Consider the following 24579-nt stretch of genomic DNA (forward strand, 5'->3'; position numbering starts at 1 on the left):
TTGAGGATTATGGCTTACGTTATTATTATTAGTGGTACAGTAGTAGTTATAGCCGTTACAGCATTATGAATATTACTAGTTGTATTAATATTAGCTTCATGGCAGTGGCCTCCACAGCGCCCCCTGCAGGAAGTCTCACAGTATTAGACTGAATAAGAACAGACTGGTGATGAGAGAGAGCTTCATTCACACCCCAGCGTCTCTGCAGCAGCATCATGGTCTTCTGCTGGGGCGATTCATCCAGAGGACAGCTGGCTTTTCCCGGCACTGGAGGGAATGGCATCACCACACCGACTTCAGTCAACTTTAATGAACAACTCATTCAGATCTCTTGTGGAGAACAGCACACTTTATTCCTGACTGTCAGCGGACAGGTGCTGTCCTGTGGCCGAAACTCTAAAGGACAGCTGGGACGGTCCAAGAGCAAAGACACCAGACTGCCAGGTAAATACAGAGAGAGAGAGAGAGAGAGAGAGAGAGAGAGAGAGAGAGAGAGAGAGAGAGAGAGAGAGATTTAAATGCGCAATGACAGACTAACACTTTGTAACAGGTTTATAAAATGAGAAAAACGTCATCAGACTCCCAGATTTTTTACCCACTGTGTTAAAGAGAAATTATTTTACTCAGCAGTGTTGTAAGTTAAATAACAGTCCTCTTTGACCTCTTTTCAGACATTTTTAAGCACTTTCTTTTATTGCCAAGATGTCTGAGTTTCAGTTTCGTTTCTGCGGTTCTGATCTCTGAAATACTTGGCACACATCCATCATCAGACCACAGTACACTGTTAGAGAAAACACTGTACTGGGGCATTTTTATTACTCAAAGATATCATTCATGCTATTTAAAGTACCTGACAGGCACTACAGTGGTTCTTAAGCTTGAATTAATGTTGTTTGATTAAGTTCATTTTACAATCATGTTTCCTTTAACTTTAGTTTATGTTGCAGGGTTTTCCTCTGAATTAACCCTGGGCTGTCTTTAGAATTCTTACGCTGCTTAGTTAGTTGGTCATGTGCTTAATAATATCTAAAGAATGTATGTAATAAGATTATATACGCCCTGGATATATAATAAAAATGATTACAGTAAGTGTCTGCTTCGGAGCACATTCTCCTGTGTCCATGTGGGGTTCTTCCAAAAAAGCCAGAAGGTGGATTGACTAAGATTAATTGCCTCTAGTTGTGAATGATTGCGTGAATGTGTGTTTCTATATGGTGCCCTGCAATGTATGCCCTGGTGTATTCCCGAGTCATGTCTATATAGCCTCATATAACAATGTTTGCTACAATCATCTCATTAGATTGTGGAGAAGTCACTTTCTCTCTCTCTCTCTCTCTCTCTCTCTCTCTCTCTCTCTCTCTCTCTCTCTCTCTGTCTCTGTCTCACACACACACACATACACACACACACACACACACACAGAAACACACACACTGTCTCTCACGCTAGGTTTTGCTCTGTGTTTTCACTCTCTCCCTCTCTCCGCAGTGAAGATTGAAGGCTTGGGAGCTGTCGCTGCGGTAGCATGTGGACAGGACCACAGTTTGGCTCTGTGTGATTCAGGTCAAGTGTTTTCCTGGGGAGCGGGTGGAGAAGGTCAGCTGGGCCACAACAACCTTGTGGCAAAATGTCTCAAACCAGTGTAAGTATAAGACAGCCTATTTGATGTTATATTAATAGTAGTTGAATAGGCACCAAAGGAAACCAGCTATCTGCCTGTATGAAAGTTTGTCAGTTCAAATCCTGGGTGAAATCTTCAGGAAATTCATTCTGTTCTGCAATGATCATGACCTGTCTTATACCTATCGCCAGACCCCTATGTACCCATATCTAACAACCTTCATATTAACACATTTCATACATTTCAAACTCTATATTGTAATGATTTATAATCAAACTGTCTGAAGTCACCCTGAGGAAGATGAGTTTCCTTTGGAGTCTCGTTCCTCCCAAGGTTTCTTCCTCATTTCATCTCTGGGACTTTTTCCTTGCCATTGTATAGACTTGGTTAGTTTCCCAAAGAGAGCTGCTTTGTAACAATATGCATTATAAGTGCTATACAAATAAAATTGGATTAAAATAAAATTTGTTTCCCTGCACCCCCACTTCCCTGGACAATATGTAGGGCTGGGGTCTGTCCTTGGGCCCAATTATTTCCCCTCTATAGCATTATCTTTGGTTGTTCATAAATAAAAATGTCTACCAAATTTATAAATAACATGAACATTTCTAAAGCTCAGACATCTTGGGAGTTTCACATTATCTTTTGCAATCATTCTATTTTTTCAGACCACTTGTGATACCATTACCCGTCCAAATTCCAGTGGTGCAGGTGGCTTGTGGAAATTTCCATTCTTTGGCCCTAACAAAAGGTGAGTGTGATAGATAGTACTCATGTTGTTAAACACTTAATATGAACATTCACATGGCCAATTATACAGTTCCCTCTAAAACGAATTGGAATGGCATAGCCATTTTGCTATAGACTGAAGATATTTGGGTTTGAGATCAAAAGATGAATACGAAAAGAGAGTTTAGAATTTCAGCTTTTATTTCCTGTTATTTATAAGTAGATGTGTTAAACAGCATAGAACACAGTGCATTCTGTAGCAGACCTAAATATTGGAACATGTAACTGACAGGTGTTTATTGTTACCCAGGTCCTGTTAGATTGATTGTTCAAACAATAAATAGCTCAGAACATTTACTCTTGGTTTAGCCTTCAGTTTCACCTGTGAGGACTGCATTTGTTGTTAAAAAGGATAAACCAACATAAAGACCAGAGAGCTTTCTATGGGAGAAAAGCAAGCCAGTTTGAACCTGAGAAAAGAGGGAAAATCAATCAGAGGCATTACACAAACACTGGGCATAGCCAATACAACAATTTGGATTGTCCTGAAAAACAAAAAAAACACTGGTGTACTGAGCAACAGACACCGAAGAAGAAGAACAGTAAGAATCGGAAGACTAGATTGGAATTCACAAAAAGGTACAGAGATGAGCCACAAAAGTTCTGGAACCAAGATTACCCACTACCAAACTGATGGAAAGGCCAAAATGTGGAGAAAGAAAGAATCTGCTCATGATCCAAAACATACAAGCTCAACTGTGAACCATGCTGGAGGTAGTGTCATGTCTTGGGCTTGCATGGCTGTTCTGGAATCGGCTCACTAATCTTTATTGATGATGTAACTCATGATGGTAGCAGAAGAATGAAATCAGAGGTTTACAGAAACATTTTGTCTGCCAATTTACAGAGAAATGCATCCCAATTAATCAGGAAGAACTTTAGCATTCAGCAAGACAGTGATCCAAAACACAACAACTCAACAAAGGACTTTATCATGGGGAAAATGTGGAAGGTTTTAGACTGCCGAAGTCAGTCACCAGACCTTAACCCAATTGGGCATGCATTTCATCTCCGGAAGAAGATACTGAAGGGAGAAACTCCCTGAAACAAACTGAAACAACTGAAAGAAGCTGCAGTAAAAGCCTGGAAAACCATCACAAAAGAAGAAGCCCACAATTTGGTAATGTCAATGAGTCGCAGGCTTGATACAGTTATATGCAGATGCAGCAACCAAATATAAAGTGTTATTTACTGAAGGTGGTGGTGGTAGCTCAGTGGTTAAGACATTGGTCTTCTCATCAGATGGTCCTGAGCCCAAATCCCACCACCACCAAGCTGCCACCACCAGGACCCTCAACCCTGCACCTTTCAGCTATATATATATATATATATATATATATATATATATATATATATATATATATATATATATATATATATATATATATATATATATATACTGTACATATTAGATAAATATAAGGGCATCTGCCAAAAGCTGTAAATGAAATTTACTTCTTGTTGTAATTAAACATTTTCCAATGCTAAGATAGGGCACATAATCAGTGATGTTATCTGTGGTCCTCGGGTGTTTTGGGTCTTTCGAACATTAGACACCCTCTCTCAGGTGACCCAGCTGAGGGCGAACAGGCCTAGCAGCACTCTCCCATGGATCAGCTCTCTTGATCCAGTGTCAACTGGAGGCTTACTCTGCAGCCACTGTACTGTTAAAGATGGCCCTCTTCATCCTCTTGCCTGTGATGCAGAGTGTGGTGTAAGCCATACAGAGAGACTGTCCTGCAAAGCCTCTGCACTCTACCTTGTCTTCTAGCTTTGTCTCTTGCAGTCACTGATGAAGCCCTCATATTTCTCCCTCATCCACTCGTTGGCCTTCTCCATAGGGTCTTCCCAAGGCACAGTAAGCTCCAGCATGACAGTCTTCTTCATTGCCTCTGACATCAGAACGATGTCAGATCTAAGAATGGTCTTAACACCATGCTGAGGAGACCTAAGTTGCCTGCCCAAGTCCACTGTCAGCTGTCAGTCCTGTGCTTTATTGAAAAAGCCCTGCTGTTGCTTTAGATGTTGTTATGGGCTTCTCTCCAGCTCTATGCTGATGGTTTTCTTTGTTGGTTTTGACCTCTGGCAATTGATGATGGCACTACTGTTGCTCTCTGCAATGGTCTTGAGCACTTAATCATGCCCCCAATGATATTGGCCATCTCCCAAAGCCTTTGGAAAGCAGCTCAGGATATGTTCAAGGATCCCATTTCTCTTGCAAAGGGAGCAGGCTGATGTATCAGCCAGGCCCCAGCAGTGCAGGTTGGATAGACTGAGAAGGACATCATAGACCACCTGGACTGGAAACCTGATGCAATGTGGCTCTGACCACCACAGGTCTGTCCACGAGATCTCCCTCTCCACGGTTTGCTCCCATCTAGTTGAGGCACTTTCCTGTCTCATTCGTACTGCTCTGCTGGACCTCTCCTCCTCAACAACTGCTCTTACCTCATTCTGGACTAGTTGCTACCGCTCCTTTTTCTGATGCGTCATAATGGAGGGTTGCAACGGTTCCTAACCCAGTCCTTCCAGGTCTTAACCACTACCCTGTGTGATTGCTTGACTCCACTGACTCCACCGGAACCAGAACAGACTTATCTGTTCCTATTCTTTTGCTCGCCTAAAAATTATGATTTATGTTATTTAACACATCTAGATGTAAATACCAGGAAACAAAAGCTGAAATCCTAAACTCTCATCTCATATCCATCTTTTGATCTCAAATCCAAATGTCTTTGGTGTATAGCACAAACAATTGAATTGGCCTTGCCATTGCAATAGTTTTGGAGGGGAGTGGAATAGTGCTGAAACATATTGATGAAACATGCCTGTCCATCTTGAAGGAGGTGAAGTCTATTCGTGGGGTCAGAATAAATATGGGCAGCTGGGTCTGGGGAAATCAGTGGACCTGCAGCCTGAACCTGCTCTGGTACGAGCTATTGTCGGAGTTCCAGTCATTCAGATCTCTGCTGGTGGAACACATACCATGGCACTGGCTCTCCCAGCTCAAGTGTTCTGCTGTGGAGCTAACAGTGTTGGACAGCTGGGCCTTAATAGGACTGATGTGAAAGGTACTGTTGTACATTTTGCTTTATATAAAATATTTACCACTATAAAAGTTCCAGTATACATTTTGCATGTGGTTGGTTAAAAATACAGGGTGTCCAGCATCATAGGAGTAACAAACAAAACAAACCATTTTTTCTCAATACACAAGTTCCTCGGAATAGAATTATTCTGATTAATTCTTCATTGTTCAGATATATCCTGGTTTGAAAAAATATATTTAAAAAATGACATTAACACTATAATGCTGGACATATGGTACACCCTATAGATCAATGAATGATAAATATGGCAATCAGTTGGGTAAACCTCTGAAAAATAAAACACCTAGGGGCATGCATTTATAGGAAAATAATCATCAATGGGATGGTGTGATGTGGCAGGCGTGAAGCTGTTACTGTTCCCATCCTGAATTTTTCAGTATTTTCCAGTAACGAAACATCCCAACATGTTTTATTCCTCTTATACCACAGCAATTTGCCAATGATTAAACGTTTTTAATTATTAATGAACAATGTCATACTTTATAAACTGTTTAGAGTTACATTTTCTGTTGTTTAACATCTTTATTGATTACATATTGATTACATGTAATCACTTACGTTATAAAATCATCACCATTACCATCAGTTACCGACCTCAGTTGTCATGTTACAGAGAAACCGCAAAGCACAAAACACTATATTGATATGGATGTCCTCTTATATAGCTATCTGACTCTCTTTAAGCATCTGTTGCCAAGGCTTTGGCTTTGGACAATTTGGGTTCAATGCAAGATCTGTATTATGCTGGTCAACATCTCATACAATCACTTACATACATACATACATACATACATACATACATACATACATACATACATTTAAAACTATAAAATTTCAGGTGATACCAGTCCAGCATTTCATATCAAAACCAACCTGATACTGATACTGATACATTTGTAGTACATACACTTACCAGTGGGGAAGAATCAAATCAAAATAGGTCCGACACTGGCCCTTTGGAAGTCCTGGCATTTACACTCACAGTCTGGCCACTAACATACAACCTTAACCAAATGAGATACCAATCCCCAAATTAGCATGTTTGTCTTTCTCTTTAAGGAAGGTTAGTAAAATAGTTTATCTTACAGGCCGATTTGCAGTATGTGCAGTTCCAGCTTTGAGGAACTTGGGGGTGTCTTCCATCAGCTGTGGAGCGGCTCACACTGCTGTTCTCACTAAGGTACGTTGAATGAGTCAAGGTCACAGACAAACAGCTGGGTAAATTCAAATTCTTCCATATTGGCTAATATAATGGTAATTTATTCTTTTAATTTCTTTTAATTTGTGCTACGTGTGGTACAGAACAGTTCCACATGTTCCACACAAATGTTCTACATTAGCTGTAGATAGCATTTATACAGATTCCAATCGACCTGCCTCATCATTCAGTTGCTGAAAGTTTGCTATTATCTTCAGGCTGGAGAGGTGTACACATTCGGAGAGGGAGCTCATGGTCAACTTGGGCACAACTCCACCAATAATGAGCTTCGACCCAGGAAAGTTGAGGACCTTGATGGACCTGCTAAACAAGTAACCTGTGGCAGGTGATGAACAAATAAGATATTCACACAACAGATTCTCTTTCATTTTCTAATGTCTACCATAAAAGTGTAGACATGAGAGTATGTTCTGTTCATAAAGTAAACTATATGGCTCAAAGTATGTGGGCACTGGCAATCACACCCATATGTGGTTCCTCCCCAAACTGTTGCCACGAAGTTGGAAGCACACAATTGTATAGGATGTCATCGAACGCTGTAGCATTACGATTTCCCTTCACTGGAACTCAGGGGTCAAGCCCAAACCTGTTCCAGCATGACAATGCCCCATGCACAAAGCGAGCTCCATGAAGACATGGATTGGCAAGATTGGAGTAGAACAACTCAAGTGGCTTAACAGTAAAGGAGGGAATTATATGGAATGGGATGTTCAAAAACCACATATGCTGTGATGGTCAGGTGTCCACAAACATTTGGAAATTGGCAGTTTAGGTGTGACCGTCTGTGTATATGTAATCACCTATTATTATTATGTCATGATTTCACAAAACTTTTTATTTTTATTTTGAGATACCAAGACTTTATTTTTATTTTTTATTTTTTAAAGAAATAAACAGAAAGTGATTATTTTTATTTTGTCGTAAAATATAAAAACGTGCAAATGAAGTACTTACCCTACAGTCGTATTAATATGCATACACAATGAGCATCACCAAAGTGACTTCAGGTTGATGTGTAGCACATTGTGGGTGTGTTTTGTTTTGATTCTAGTCCTGTCTCTGTCCCTTTCTTTTCAATGATTGACTATTATTTTACTTTTTTTTTTTTTTTTAACTGTTAATCTATACAATAGCCACCACACTCTGGTTCTGATGCCGTCTGGTATCCTCTTCACATTTGGCCGTGATGTCCAGGCACGGGCGAGTGGTGACACTGAGAACAGCGTGCAGCCAGTAAAACTGGAAGGAGACTGGAGTATCACAGGAGCAGGGATACAAGCAGGTACACAAGCCTCCAGTATGTTTATTTATGTAGCTGATTGTTTTACCCAGAATGCCTTAGACATTTATTGTTTAACCTTTTGATCTTTTGTTAAAAAAATTCACAAAAATACTCTGCTTTCATGGAGATCAAACAACTGCAAACACAACACAGGTTTATCAAAAAACATCTTTGTTAAATATAGGTGTGCAACAATTATTGGCACCCTTATGAATTCATATGAAAAATATGCATTTGAAGTATATTCCCATTGATATTTTAAGTTATTTTTAGTACACCTGGGTGACTAGGAAGAGGAAATTGTTCAACCATGACAGCATATAAATATGACAGGGGTATAAATATGAGGTAACATATGGGCCAAATTCCCTTAGTCATTCATCACAATGGGTAACACCAAGGAATATAGCTGTGATGTGCGGCAAAAGGTTGTTGAGCTTCACAAAATGGGAAGTGGCTATAAAAATATAGCAAAAGCATTGCAAATGCTTTTGAAAAATGAAAGACAATTTTTCACAGCCTTCTTTGCTCATATTTACCAAGGGTGCACCAAAACTGGAGAGAGAGAAAAAAAAACACAATTAAATACCCAAACCCACCCATAAAGAGAAACTGTAATTAAATACACTCAGGAGTTCTATACACACTCATCACAGCAGTCTGTCAAAACTATATATGATAAAATCTAACAAGTCGTTGAAGAATAATGTGTAGAAGGTTGCATAGTCATAGATTTACTGACCTGTTTAATCCAACTTTATACTAAATACTTTCATCTGTATTCATTATTACATTTCTTCTTTTTTAATTCAAACAGAAATGAAGATATCATCAGGCTACAGTTCCAACTTTCTTTTCTTTCCACATTCCAAGGTAAACAAACTTCCTGACATACTGTATTTCAATCTATCAGTAAATAAATGCCATAAAATCAAAAGCTAAGAATGCAGAAAACATACGTGAACAAAAGCTACATCCCGGAACATATATGTAGTTTATATATATCTACATATATATATATATATATATATATATATATATATATATATATATATATATATATATATATATATATATATATGTATACACACACACACACACACACACACACACACACACACACACACATATATATATATATATATATATATATATATATATATATATATATATATATATATGTATATGTATATATATATATATATATAAATTAATGGTTCTGGTGCCAGTGTGTCGGCTATTGCTGTATTTTCCTTACTCCTGTGAGACTTTATCAGTTGTGTGCTCTGCGGAAATCAAAGCGTTTCATTGCTAACATAGTTACAGTAGTGTTTAACAGAAGACAAAAATGTCAACTATGTTAGACATAAGAGATAATGGACAAGTTTCAGTGATAGTAGGCAAAAACAAAAGAGACACATTTACATTTAATTTGTCGTTTTCCTTTTTTTTGGTCAGACCAATGTTCTTGGAGAGCCAATTGGAAAACTTGAAGAGGCCCAAGTGCAGAGATGGGTTACAATGTTGGAATCAGACAGAAGCATTAAAGAAATCAAAAGGTGAGAACAAACTGGCTTAGTTTTAGGTTCTAATGGTGCTAGTTGATGCAACAAATCTGGATGGATTATACTATGCTTTGTGTTTTTTTTTTCCATGATACTGTATATTTTTTAACACAGGGAGGTTGCCTTGACTTTTGCCACAAGTTCAAATCTCGTCGCCTGCTTCATTAAAGACAGGTAAATCTGTTAAGAATCTCACAAATGAGAAACCTGTAGTCAAAACAGTACTATATAATATCAACTATTGAGTTAGCAGTATAAAATTAATATTTGATTATCTCTGTTAGTTTTTGCTGTACATTAATTGTATTCTTAATAACAGTAACAATTTTGTAAAGCTGCACACAATATTAATCTTATTTCCTGTCCCTGATCTTTTGGAATTAATAGGAATACTCCAGGTACTATTCAGGTTGATTTGAATGCTGCTAGCGAGACGTTTGACCAGCTCCTGAAGATTCCCTGGATCAAGAATTCAGTTGAGTCCAATTTATTTTTAAGACAAAAACTTTTATATAAAAACAATGTGCATCATGTGACTATACAGTGTATTAAGTGGTAATCAGCCTCACAAAATTCATGCAGTTGTGTCGGGTCTTACCTTGAGAGTCTGCTAAATGAGTAAATGTATAAGTATAAGTATAAAGCAGTCATGTTAAACTCATTTAAGTCAATGTCAATGTCAAAAATATTAGTTTAGTGACCAGTAACACATCAACAAACTCCTGTTAAATGTATTCATTATTGAAATTTATATGCATGGTACATTCAGAATGCTCTAACATGGTCTTAATCTGGATTATATGTCACAAATGTACACATAATTGCCCATAATATTGATGCAGGGGGAAAAACAATCGAATAACTAATATATTTTACATATAGCCTGTAAATAAAATGTGATCACAATTAAGTGTTGCCTAAATTACAATTCTTTTACCCCAGGTGAACATCACACATGTGGTGGACATCCTTTTGTATGCTGCTCCAGTGATGAGGTGTCCTGAGATCTTCCTGCTTCTGCCCATATGCTCCATTCTTCACGAACCACACAATGTCATTAGACTGGTGCTGCCGTTAGCTGTAGCCATCACAGACCTCAATGAGACTGCCCTGAATAGCTTGAGTAAGATTTTACTGCCATTACTCATTTAAAAATGTTATTTATACAGTTCTATTACTAGGCAGCTTAAGACATTTCCACCCAAAGTATGAGAAAGCCAGTAGTAGTATGACAAATGAAAATTCAAGAGTGAACTTGTGAGAGGTCAGAGACAGTAATTATCAGCAGCAATGATTATAATACAATTTATGACTTATAGTGATCATAATTGAGTTGATATATTAAGGTTTTATGCTTTCTGTGACCTACAGAGGAGTACTGGTCCTCCATGGATGCCAGCATTATGACAAAGTACATCTGTATGTGGAAACAAGCACTTGCCTTCCTCCTGAAGTCCACCATGTGGTTAAATTTTAACCCTGGTGTGAAAGCAGTGCTGGAAGTCCTCAAGTTACTTTACAGGGTCAGTGTCTGATTTTAACGGTCATACTTCTAATACACAGATATTTTACAGATGCAACATTTCAAAGCATGTATTCAAGAATGTCACTCTTTATGAGTGCAAACAACATCATTGATATAATGGTTATAATGTGATAATATTATATGAGTTTTAATATGTTAATGTCTTTGTTCTACAGGCTTAATTTAACTGACTATAGTTGTGTGGCCAGACCTGAATTTTCATAATTTATTCCAAATCCTGGTTTTCCAGGAATTTGCTATTATGCTATAATGATAACAAAATGCTGGCTTTTTTGGGGGGGGGTTTTTTGGCAAAGATATACGATACAGTAAAGCCTTTATACCAGCAAAGTGAACACAAGCATCTTCTTAGATCTTTTGAAAATATTCAGTCGCCATCCATATTGCACACTGTTGAATTAAAAGTCTGGCAAGTTTAATCTATTTGGCTAGGTTAATCTGGTTAGCTAGGTTGTAGGTTGTAAATGTTCCTTTTGAGTACATCTAGAATCAAATAGTTTGCAAAACGATAACTATTATAATGGCACAAATTGTCTATAAAATCTATCCACAGATAATATGCCTGCTTTAGCTAGCTAATTATGCACAGAAAGGCTTAGAATTACGTAGGTTAACAGAATATTAGAGAAAAAAATTAAGGGATGAAAAGAATCATAGCTGTAAACATGTAGCACCAAAAACATAAGGGATCATTAAAGATCGGAAGAGGCACTTTAGTGTAGCTATCATATAGCTATGTAGGAGTTGTTTATCAACGTTTTTTTACATTGCATAGTTCAATGTATTTTATGGAGATTGTATTAGAAATGTCTTACAGTTTCATTCAGTTATATTACTGGAGCTCAGTTTTACTTTCACATGAACCAAAGGTGCCGGAACTACATTCTCATGCACAATCATTAAGTTTAACCTGTGCTTAGTCTTTGGAATAGATAACACTAGAGGACAGTATGAGCCCAGGCCAGCCTCCCAACAATTAAAGATTTAGTTTAAGAAAAAAAGAAAAGTTTTCCTCTTTGTATAAACATAATTCATCATCCATGACAAGTTGTTATCCAACTTTTGCTTCTTTAATTTTTCACGGAAACACTCTGAGGCTCTGAGGCTAATGTAGAAAAAATGTTGTTTTTTCTTTCTCTTAATGTCTTCCTTACACTGCATCTACTTCTTATGCATTTTCACACAGAGTTGGCAGTGAGTGTTTTTTCACATAATATGACTCCTTAGTGTGGTAGCGTTATAACCGCTATAACATGCCTCACAAACTTTGAAGATAGCAGTTTACATTGTACCGGAGTGTTGGGAGTTGGGAGGTGGCACATTTAAGAACTAGATTTCTGACCTCATATTAATACAAAACATTTAATGAAAACCAAAATGATTAAATGTTTGGTACAAAAGTAGATTACCATTAATCCATGCTATCCATTCGAAGGGAAACAAAAGGGCAGAGAAGTCAAGGAAGGTTCCACTCAGTGAGTTCTACATAGAAGAAATCGGCACCACACCAAACTTACTTGAAGAGGATGCTATGCTGTGGAAGTACATTAAGTGGGGACTAGTTCAGGTAAATCAAAAAAAAAAAAAAACATTTTCAGAGTGGAAAAACCAAGAACCTTTCCATCTTATTCATCTATTTCCTATCTTATTCTTTATGGTGGAGAGGAAGTGGATCAGACACCTGCCATTTTCTGCCGTTACCCATTTCTCCTGGATCTGATGAGCAAAATCAGCATTTTCAAATACATTGCTAATTTGACCCAGGTATTCCATTTATTGTTAATGTACATTAAATGTCATGTGACGTTACTTGTGCTCAGTGGTGGCTTCTAAAATCTAATATCCATTGATAGCTCAACAATTAAACTATTAGGTTTGACCAATACATTAAATCCTGAGGACTCATTTATAATAATAATAATAATAATAATAATAATAATAATAATAATAATAATAATAACAATAATAATAATAATTATAATAATAATAATAATAGTGCATAAATGCTGTAAATGTAAATAGTATTGGAGCGAATTATTATGCATGCATGCATACACATATGTACACACACACACACACACACACACACACATACACACTTCCTTACTTACTTAAAGGAGATTGGGAGCTGCATTAGTGATTTATGATTTATTATTGGTTTAAAAAAAACTAAAATAAGCCTCTTTAAAACTTTTGCCAAAAATTAAACGTTATATTGGTTTTTAAAAGTCAGGGGGCTTAGCCCCTCTAGGCCATTCATATGGGCCACCCACGTTTCTACTGTTTTGGAGTTCTTTTACATAGTCATTAAGTCAAATGATGCATAGGTTCACAAAACTTGCAGTCTGAGCATTTCTGTGTTCATTGTGTCTGCTATAGATTTCAGTAGGAAAGTAAAATTGTAATTTTTGTTATGACAAATTTTTCATAAACTCCAGAAAAACAATAAATACATTACATTCACGTTCCAGATGGCTCATCAGCTTGTCCACAATAATGTGGTGGCTGGCGGAGTCTTTCGGGAGATGTTCAAATGGGAAGTCCCAACACCGATCCTTCAGCTGAAAGTGAGACGCACTGCCCTGCTTGAGGACACATTCAGACAACTTAACAATGCTGACCATGACAACTTTAAAAAAGCTCTAGTGGTGAGAAGAAAACTTTGTCAAAAACATCTAATATTGGCTAAGAACATACAGAATGAAAAAGTGCTTAGTCAGCATAGCTAACTTCCATGTTTCCTGCAGGTGCAGTTTGTAGAAGACTCCAGACTGACAGAAGTGAACAAACGGGATTTTTTCCTCCATACGTTTAATGAGCTTTTGGCTCCTAAATCCGAGATGTTCATGTACAATGACAAAGAAAGGCAAACAATGATCTGGTTCCCTGCCAAGGTATATCCAAATATATGCCACTTGATGCTTAAATCAAAACACAGCGTGTTCCGCATGCTTAATCATCTGTTCAAAAATAATTACATTATACTTATATACTTACATTACATTGCTCTGACTATTTCTTTTAGCCAACACTTGAATTAAAACAGTACTTCCTGTTTGGGATCCTCTGTGGCCTGGCCCTCTACAACAGCAACATAGTGCATATACCGTTTCCTCTGGCCTTGTTTAAAAAGCTGGTCAATGTAAAGCCCACTCTGGAGGATATGATTGAGTTCATCCCTGTGATCGGAAAGTAAGACACTCAGACTTTTTTTCAGGTCCTTAATTACAATATATATTTTTTTCTCTTAACTGTGGATTCTACAGACAGCAAATTACAACAACAGGTGACTTTACTTGCATGTGTTAAGGAGAAAGAATAGAAAACTTGCTTCTTCAAAGCCATAATATTGAGCATGAGTAACACTTACTGTTCATTGTTCATTAGGAATAGTATTGTTCATTAACTCATAAGTAACTATTCAGGGACTAATGGAGGAACACCTAGGCTATTACTATTAACTACAAAAGAATACTGGTTAATTACATAGTATGTAATAATAATGTAGCTTAAACCCTTAATATAAATAAAGTAGCCTACTTCAACACTTCATTAACCACAATATAGATGTTTTTTTAATTTTTATTTATTAGTATATTATTATAACATAAAAAGCCATGCTCACAGGAGGCAGAGTTCAACACACACTGTACACACCACTGTCCCTTCTGAACTCTCTTTTAATCTTTTCAGATAGCAGTATGATCAAATTTGCACATTGGCCTGCAAATGAGACTCTAGCTTAAAACTTAATCTTAGTTTATCTTCCATTAGTCTTTTTTTTCTGTAACATTAAAGTGCAACACAACGCTTTGTGTATGTCTTTGACTTATTGTTTTTTTTTAATATTAAAAAAGGAATATACAAGTTGTGTATTTGAGATAATGTCTGAAGTGTTCGTGTGTACCCTCTTAAGATGTTAATGATGATCTGGAGCAAGGTCATATAGCCTAGTGAAGTACTAGTACTACTCATTCGTTACTGCTTAGTTCCTACAAATACATAGTAACCTGTGAGTTAACTTATTGTAAAGTGTTACCCTGAACATGCTTTTAAACAATACACAATATTCCTACTATAGAGCAATATATAAATATCCAGTACTCATCATTCTCATTAGAAAACAATGGGGACATTTGGGAAAGAAGACAAAGTTCTTAAACTAATCACCTAAACTGGGCCTTGAGGTCCATCCAAATAGATTGAGGTCCTTAACAATAAAGACATCAGTGTTACATAACAGTAATTCCCATTCAACAACAAAGTGCACATACAGTTCATCCATTAATTGAATGAATACTTCAATATACATTCTTAAATATACATATTTCTTTTCTTGTCATTGACCAAATTAATGATTTGTTTTAATCTGTTGTTTTTTCTTCCCCTCAGGAGTTTGCATTGCATTCTTCATGAGTACCCTGATGATGTTGTTGATGACTTGAACATCCCTTTCTGTGTACGAGGCATTTCTGTCAAGTTCACAGTCATAAAATGAGTTGATATTTCTTAACACATGATTATTAATATACAAATAAATCTCAAGTCCCTTTAAACCGCAGGCGCACTGGGATGGTGCTGATGTGGAGCTGGAGTCCCACGGAAAAGGAAAATCCGTGACAAGTGATAACAAGTAAAGTGCATCTTGAACATTTCAGTGATTATATTTCCTTTTGCAATTGCAATTCTTATGCATATATAAGCTTATATAACTGACTGCAGTATTACTAACAGTTGATGATGCTCTGCTCAATATCACTCTTATAATGTATGGTGTTTTATCACTTACTCAACAATGATGTGTTTATTGCCTATGCTTAGACCCACACAATATGAATATATTGTACATTATATATTGACTACCATCTTTTTGTTGGAAATAATTATTTCAACAGGAAGCAGTATGTGGAGGCATATGTCGACTATGCACTGAACAAGTCAGTGGAGCAGGTGTTTAATGAGTTTAAGAGGGGATTCTACAAAGTGTGCGATGAAGAAGTGGTGAACTTATTCCAGCCGGAGGAGCTCAGAGGAGTGATGGCGGGCACAGAGGAATACGACTGGGACACATTCAGACAGGTGAAACACTGATAAATATATTTGGAAGTATTCGATTTTACGTTCCTCAGTTTCTCATGTTATAACCTTGCATTCAAACAGAATTTTTTTTTTTTCCTGATTAGTCTGAAAAAAATACTCCATAATAGGGATCTAACTCAGTACAAATACATTATTTTGAATGAACCGATAATGTGTTCTAAACAGACTCAAATACAGATAATATTTTGGCTACTAGTTTGTTTATCATTTGTAATAATTATCCATAATAATATAAATCTAAGGATGATCCGTAGAAATTAAACTGAGCTCAGTTTAAGCAGAGAGTAGCAGAGAGTAAATATGATATTTCACTTTGTTATTCTTATTCAATTTATACAAATTTGTGAAAATTTGTTTGATTGATTTGTTTAAAATTAATTTTAGAGTGTGATCCTGTTATGATTTAAATTTAGAATACAGCATATGCTGGACAGTACCATGAGAGACACCCTACTATTGTTGCTTTCTGGGAGGTATTTGAGGAGCTGACGCATGAGGAAAAGAAAGCCTTTCTCTGTGAGTCCATTTATTTCTTCCCATATTTTGGAAACTTGAAGCAATTCTTGTGTGTTTGTTTACAGTAATAAAACCAATCAATCAATCAAGTTAAATAGGTTTTGATCACATTCCATCCATGTACCTGTATGTAGTCATTGTGTTCCAATTGTAAAGCAGCTGCCTATGTAGACAACTTTCTTGGGAAGTATCCTTCTCATTATAGGCACTCTTGTAAATCTATTTCCACAAACTTAGTAGATCAGTCTGTTCTGCCAACCAATAAGAAAAATGACAAATTTCTTAAGTCACAGCAGTGTTCGTATTTGAGTTTATGCATTACCAAAAGTCATTCTGTGATTAAAATGAGCTAATTAACCTAGCATAACCTCATAGCTTTTCTAGATATCATATGCAGCTCAATAGCTTAGTAGTTAGCCTTAGTTAGCTGGCTACTCACGTGGTCTAGTTATGTTTAGTTCCCAAAAAAATTGCGAATGCTAGTTTGCGATTCATCTTTAGCTAATCTGATAAACTAGAAAGTGACAGTGAATAAACAAATGTCATGAACTGAATATAAAAAGTGATGCTGACAAAATGATATCCCAAACAAGACACTTGCAGGGGTTCCTTTATCAGTTAAAGACGGACAATAAGACAGGCCCCTTCAAAGTATACATCTGCTGAGGAAGTTGTCTTAATAGAGGAATACAGATAGTATGCTAGACCTCCAACATTACGGTGCAACATAATAGACAGTGCAAGGCCTCAATTATATCCATCAAACATAAGCCATAAAATCTGAGTGCTGTAAACAAGAATCCAACAATTACAGATTTAATATTCTTATATATACTGTATATGGTACATGCTGAATGTTTTACACCTAGAGACTTTCGTTGACCTGGTTGGACCATTCTACAATACCCTCACACAACCTTTTTTCTGTCCTTCCTTGTATATCAGTGTTTCTGACGGGCTGTGATCGCGTACCTATCCTTGGGATGGAGCAAGTTAGGATGATCATATTGGACCGTCCTAACTTCACCCAGGACCATCTGCCAGAGTCCCTCACCTGCCACTCTCATTTCATGCTCCCTCCATATGAGAACAAGCAGCGTCTGGAGGAAAAGCTTATCATAGCACTAAAACACAACCGAGGCTTTTGGATAGAAGATACAACAACTGGATGAACTGATCTTTGAATATTTAGGTCATGCATTATTATAAAGCTTATTTACTGTACTGTGCAAAAGTATTAGGCACCCTATTTTTTTTAGTACAAACTTTGTTATAGATATTATTATTTGATGACTTCTACATTATCGAGTCAGTACAAAAACTTTTAGATTTTAGATTTCCATGCATTACTGTATGTACCATTTTAATATATATACACATTTCTTTTCTTAACATTCTGCTTATTATAGGTTGCTAACCAGCACTGATTAACTAAGATCTCAGATCACTAGCATTAATTTACTTAGGTGCATTAGGATAAACTGCATGTGCAGAATATTGGTATGAATTGCATCACTTAATACGTAGGGGAAGGAAACACTATGTCAGTTAGGTATTTGCATTTTACATTTATTCTTATTAGCTGTGGTGAGTGCAAAACAGAAATTCGCCAAACAGGCATAATTGCTTGTCCGATATAACACTTATTAAAGGTGATAAATAGCATCGAAAAGCTGCTCCATGTACAACTTGAACTTAAAATAAAAGTATATTCTGTTCATGACTTCAGTGTGAATGAAAATCTTTCCACAGGCTTTATTCAAATGTTATCTGTTAGCATCAGAGGTGTGAAAGTGTGGTGAACATGTAATAAAAAAATGCAATCTTTAACACAGTGAAATTATATCATTATGAAGTTTTCTGATCATTTGCTGATTCTAAGGTATAATTTTTATAAACCTGGTAGGTATAAGAACATAGAGGGCAAATTAATTGTGCATTCAACTGCCATTACCAGGCTTCCACATATACAGTATCTCACAAAAGTGAGTACACCCCTCACATTTTTGTAAATATTAGATTATATCTTTTCATGTGACAACACTGGAGAAATGACACTTTGCTACAATGTAAAGTAGTGAGTGTACAGCTTGTGTAACAGTGTAAATTTGCTGTCCCCTCAAAATGACTCAACACACAGCCATTAATGTCTAAACCACTGGCAACAAAAGTGAATACACCCCTAAGTGAAAATGTCCAAATTGGGCCCAATAAGCCATTTTCCCTCCCCAGTGTCATGTGACTTGTTAGTGTTACAAGGTCTCAGGTGTGAATGGGGAGCAGGTGTATTAAATTTGGTGTCATCGCTCTCACACTCCCTCATACTGGTCACTGGTTGTTCAACATGGCACCTCATGGCAAAGAACTCTCTGAGGATCTGAAAAAAAGAATTGTTGCTCTACATAAAGATGGTCTAGACTATAAGAAGATTGCCAAGACCCTGACACTGATCTGCAGCATGGTGGCCAAGACCATACAGTGGTTTAACAGGACAGGTTCCACTCAGAACAGGCCTCACCATGGTCGACCAAAGAAGTTGAGTGCATGTGCTCAGCGTCATATCCAGAGGTTGTCTCTGGGAAATAGACATATGAGTGCTGCCAGCATTGCTACAGAGGTTGAAGGGGTGGGGGGGTCAGCCTGTCAGTGCCATACACTGCATCAAATTGGTCTTCATGGCTGTCGTCCCAGAAGGAAGCCTCTTCTAAAGATGATGCACAAGAAAGCCCGCAAACAGTTTGCTGAAGACAAGCAGACTAAGGACTACTGGAACCATGTCCTGTACCATGTACTGGAACCATGTCCTGAACCATGTCTTGTGGTCTGATGAGACCAAGATAAACTTATTTGGTTCAGATGGTGTCAAACATGTGTGGTGGCAACCAGGTGAGGAGTACAAAGACAAGTGTGTCTTGCCTACAGTCAAGCATGGTGGTGGGAGTGTCATGGTCTGGGGCTGCATGAGTGCTGCCAGCACTGGGGTGCTACAGTTCATTGAGGGAACCATGAATGCCAACATGTACTGTGACATACTGAAGCAGAGCATGATCAGTATGCAGTATTCCAGCATGATAACGACCCCAAACACACCTCCAAGATGACCACTGCCTTGCTAAAGAAGCTGAGGATGGAGGTGATGGACTGGCAAAGCATGTCTCCAGACCTAAACCCTACTGAGCATCTGTGGGGCGTCCTCAAATGGAAGGTGGAGGAGCACAAGGTCTCTAACCTCCACCAGCTCCGTGATGTCGTCATGGAGGAGTGGAAGAGGAGTCCAGTGGCAACCTGTGAAGCGCTGGTGAACTCCATGCCCAAGAGGGTTAAGGCAGTGCTGGAAAATAATGGTGGCCACACAAAATATTGAAACTTTGTGCCTAATTTGGACATTTTCACTTAGGGGTGTACTAAATTCATTATTTCCCTCAAAATTCTACAATCAATACCCCATAAAGACAACGTGAAAGAAGTTTGTTTGAAATCTGTGCAAATTTATTAAAAAAAAAAAAAAAAGCAGGAAATATATTTTGCTTGCTTTTTATATTTAATTTTAAATTTTTATTTATTTTCAAAATGTGAAAATACCATATACCAATTGGTTATTCCGAACTGAAAAAAAAATAAACAAACAAGCAATAGAAATCCTCATTGAATTTATAATGCTTTTAATGGTTATAATGGGAATTGCATTGCTTTTAATGGAAACTGTAATGGTCTCTGTGGGTATCTACTGGTAATACCATTGCCATGGTGATACCATTAAGGACCAATTATGATAATCGTAATGATTTTTAATGGTTAGCTGATGGTGTGTAATGGTATATGTGGTGTAAAACATTAGAATTTCTGTGATGGTTTCTATTGTTTGTTTTCAGCAGGGAAGTATTACACACACACACACACACACACACACACACACACACACACACACACACAAACACACACACACACACAAACACACGCAAGCATTCAATAGCTTTCTGTTTCCACTGAATAGGCGCAGTCACAGCTCATAAGTTTCGCTTTCGCTTTCGTTTCTCCGTCTCAGTGCGGTATAAACACAAGCAGGGCAGGGTATAAAAGCGGCGACTCTCCTAAAGTGAATAAAGCCACACAGGGAGACTCTGCATCTTCATCATGTTGTGTTACTGGGGAGAAGCTGTAAAACCCGACGGATTTGGTTTAGTGAAGGCTGACAGCGTGAAATTCACGGACACTGGCATTGGATACCTTTCTCCAAAATCCGGGATCAGGGATGTGTCTCCCGGGAAGAGTCTAGTGGGATTCATCCGCGGGGATGGAAACGCATCTGTCATGAGAATAACCATCAGAGAAGATGCCAAGTTTGGAAAACTGAGTATGTATTTCTGAGTATCAATTCGGCATTGTGGACATACACAGGAACTTGTTACATATTTTGGATATTTGAATTTCCAGCTACTTTAAGCTCTCTTATCATTAATAAGATAACACAACCCCAATTCTGAAAAAGTTGGGACAGTATGGAAAATGCAAATAAAAACAAAGAGGAGTGACTGTAAATGTACTTTGAGTGTATTTAAAGAAAACGCTTATGAAGACAAGGTATTTGATGTTTTACCTAATCAACTGCATAGAATTTTGAAGGTAAATGTTTATTTTGAAATTGATGCATGCAACACTTTCAATTTAATAGCAAGGACTAAGACTAATAGCGATGGGACAAGTTGAAATAAGGAGGTGATGTGAAACAGGTGAGGCAATCGTCTAATCGTAGTATATAAGGAGCCTCCAGAAATGTCTAGTCCTTCAAGAGAAAGGAATTGGTCGAGGCTCGGCAATCTGCCAACAGATGAGTCGGTGAATAATCCAACACTTTGAGAACAACATTCCCCAAAGACAAATCGGTAGGATTTTGGACATTTTCACCTTCAACAGTGCACAATGTAATTAAAAGATTCCAGGAATCCGGTCAAATCTGGGTGCGTAAAGGGCAAGGCTGAAAACCACTTCTGAACGCGCGTGATCTCCGATCCCTCAGACGTCACTGTCTTCAAAACCGTCATGAGTCTGTAATGGATATTCTGACATGGGCTCGGGAATACTTTGGTAAACCTTTGTCAGTCAACACCATTCGCTGCTGCATCCACAGATACAAGTTAAGGCTTTACTATGCAAAGCAGAAGCCGTACATCAACACTGTCCAGAAGTGCCGCAGACTTCTCTAGGCTCGGTCTCATCTGAGATGGCACAGTGGAATCGTGTTTTCTGGCCCGACGAGTTGACATTTCAAATAGTTTTTGGACAAAACAGCCGTCGCGTTCTCCGGGTCAAAGAGGAAAAGGACCATTGAAGCTGTTATCAGCGTCAGATCCAAAAGCCAGCGTCTGTCATGGTATGGGGGCGTGTCAGTGCACATGACATGGGTAAACTGCACATCTGTGAGGGCAGGATTAATGCATATGCATATAATGCATAGGATTAAGATATGTACACATTTTGGAGCAACATACGCTGCTATCCAGAGCAGGACAACGTGAAACCACATGCTGCCCGGATTACATGTGCATGGTTAGGTAATCAGAGAGTGCAGGTGCTAGCATGGCCTGCCTGCAGTCCTGACCGAGTGAGAATATGTGTCTCATTATGAAGCGCAAAATGATGCAACGAAGGCCCTGTACAGTTGTACAGCTGAATAAATGCATAATAGGTGAATGTGGGATAATTCCGCTTGCTAAACTTAACCAGCTGGTCTTCACTCAGCGCCCAATCACTTAATAAGTGTTATTAAAAGAAAAGTTGATATTACACAGGGGTAAACTGTCGACTGTCCCAACTTTTTTGGATTGTGTTGCAGTCATCAGATTTGAAATGAGTGTATATTTTCAAAAATAAGTAAAGTAAAACATCAAATAACGTGTTAATAATGTGTTTTCAATATAGCACAGGTTGAACTGAATTTTCAAATGACTCTTTGTTTTTTTTTAATTGCATTTTTCATACTGTCATTTTCCAAGATGTCATAATCACCTACATGATACACTCTGGAATTCCTCATAGTGTTGGTTATCTACATATGAAGGAACAATGTTTATATCATATTCTGAAGAAGCATGGCTTCCCTTTTTGTCAAACTTGCCTTAAAACCATTTTAAACATGTTTGTGACATTGGGAGGAATTTGGGACACACATTTTCATTAGTTTGGTACTTCATCCTTAATGGCACCTTTAAAATTATGATTTATCTGGAGAATGCTTATTCATGCTCCAGATGTACTTTGAATTGTGGATGACTATACAGTATGTCGTAAACTCTCACCTGCGTATTACAGGGTTACTCTAATAATTTACTAGATAGTAGCATAAGTCACGTGTGATAGCTTCTATTTGTTTGAGGCCATGTCGTTATTAATATCGTCCTGAACACTCAAATCTATGGTCATAAGCTGCTGCTGCTCAACATAATCTCTCTGAACACAATAAAGTATGTAAAGTGTCTATTATTTCTCTCTCTCTCTCTCTCTCTCTCTCTCTCTCTCTCTCTCTCTCTCTCTCTCTCTCTCTCTCTCTCTCACTTGTTTCCTCCCTGCATCTCTGCCAGTCTCCTTGGTGCCAGTTTACTTTGCAATATTCGATCATTTGGTTGGGTTATCAGAGGGCAAAAGGTTAATTCTAGTGTGCTTTATTTAAATATTTTTTAAACATAAGTACATGCTTATTTCACTACAGTAGTGCATCTTATGCAGATGTGCATCAGAAATATGTGTAATGCATACATAATCATGACAATTTTATAACCATCTAAAGTGCCTAAACCGTAAATTTTTTAAACTTTCACTTAGTAACATACCAAGAAACAAATGCTGCTTATTTTATTTTACCGTCCCAATTTACCTTCATTCTCCCTATTATTATTATTATTATTATTATTATTATTATTGTTGTTATTATTAGCAGTAGTAGTAGTAGTAGTAGTAGTAGTAGTAGTAGTAGTGTTGTTGTTATTGTTGCTGTTGTTCCTCTTCTTCTTCTTCTTCTTCTTCTTCTTCTTATTATTATTATTATTATTTGTAGAATTATTAGACCAGAAGAAAGACAAAATCAGACTGATCAGCTGTGGTGAAGCTGATGCGGTCCTTCTGGCATATGGAGGCAAAGTACTTTCTTTGGAGAAATCTAACAGGCATGTTTCTATTATTATTATTATTATTATTATTATTATTATTATTATTATTATTATTATCATTAGTAGTAGTAAAATACAATGATTATTGTTAGAATATAATGTCAGTTATTTATTTATTTGTTTTTAGTCACAGGCCCATCAAAGAGCTCTCCAGTAAAACTGTAATTCAGGTTGCATGTGGAAACCAGCACTTCCTGGCACTGACAAATGGTATTTCCTGGATATTTTCATCACTGTTCAGATTAAATGTTAATTCAGAATTCGAGCAGGTGAAAGCTTCAACAGGAATCTAACATACATGCGTTGTGAATGAAGTCACTTGAAGTCACATTAACTGACTCATACTAAGAGCCACCCTCTACTTGAAAAAGCTCAGCTAATTGCAGTGTACAAAATAACTTTAATTTCCTTGTAGATGACTTAGTTGTGTTTTACAATGTACATTTAGGGTGGAGCTAAACAACATTCCTGTGCTGTGTGCAAATTTAAAAAAAAAATTGTACCATTATACACACTTATATGGGCAAAAAGTCTTTTTATCTGTGCAGGTATAACCGTTATGTTCTGTTTGGGTCAACAAAACCTATTAAAATTTTTAGTAAAATAAATAAATAAAATACTACAGAGTTGATGCATGGGTTATTTTGACCAGAGAATGGAAGGATGAT

At 37.3% G+C, this 24579-nt stretch overlaps 2 protein-coding genes across 3 annotated transcripts in view; both read left to right on the forward strand.

Moving 5' to 3' along the window:
• The first annotated feature begins 164 nt into the window (after positions 1 to 164).
• Positions 165 to 18471, forward strand: LOC128628768 (probable E3 ubiquitin-protein ligase HERC6). Its single transcript, XM_053679886.1, has 23 exons — positions 165 to 444; positions 1489 to 1642; positions 2290 to 2372; positions 5254 to 5481; positions 6609 to 6700; positions 6937 to 7064; positions 7873 to 8021; positions 8839 to 8894; positions 9480 to 9580; positions 9701 to 9760; positions 9974 to 10061; positions 10529 to 10709; positions 10958 to 11109; positions 12568 to 12699; positions 12798 to 12896; positions 13604 to 13780; positions 13880 to 14026; positions 14158 to 14324; positions 15525 to 15591; positions 15695 to 15765; positions 16028 to 16211; positions 16646 to 16748; positions 17694 to 18471. Exons 1-23 carry the CDS (start codon positions 216 to 218, stop codon positions 17918 to 17920), a joined length of 3075 nt encoding a protein of 1024 aa, XP_053535861.1. The 5' UTR covers positions 165 to 215; the 3' UTR covers positions 17921 to 18471.
• A 2316-nt stretch (positions 18472 to 20787) lies between these two features.
• LOC108263068 (probable E3 ubiquitin-protein ligase HERC3) overlaps positions 20788 to 24579 on the forward strand; it is a 73901-nt gene continuing 70109 nt past the window's right edge. Inside the window, exons 1-3 of one of the 2 annotated variants that reach the window (XR_008396342.1) lie at positions 20788 to 21102; positions 23800 to 23908; positions 24039 to 24121. Coding sequence is in view for 1 of the 2 variants with exons in the window: in XM_017463510.3 (XP_017318999.2) it covers positions 20883 to 21102; positions 23800 to 23908; positions 24039 to 24121 (412 nt within the window). In the remaining variant the exon portion in view is untranslated. The remainder of the gene's footprint in view (positions 21103 to 23799; positions 23909 to 24038; positions 24122 to 24579) is intronic. The other variant, XM_017463510.3, reaches the window with a different exon arrangement.

This window comes from Ictalurus punctatus, chromosome 3 (assembly GCF_001660625.3).
Source record: "Ictalurus punctatus breed USDA103 chromosome 3, Coco_2.0, whole genome shotgun sequence".
NCBI lineage: Eukaryota > Metazoa > Chordata > Actinopteri > Siluriformes > Ictaluridae > Ictalurus > Ictalurus punctatus.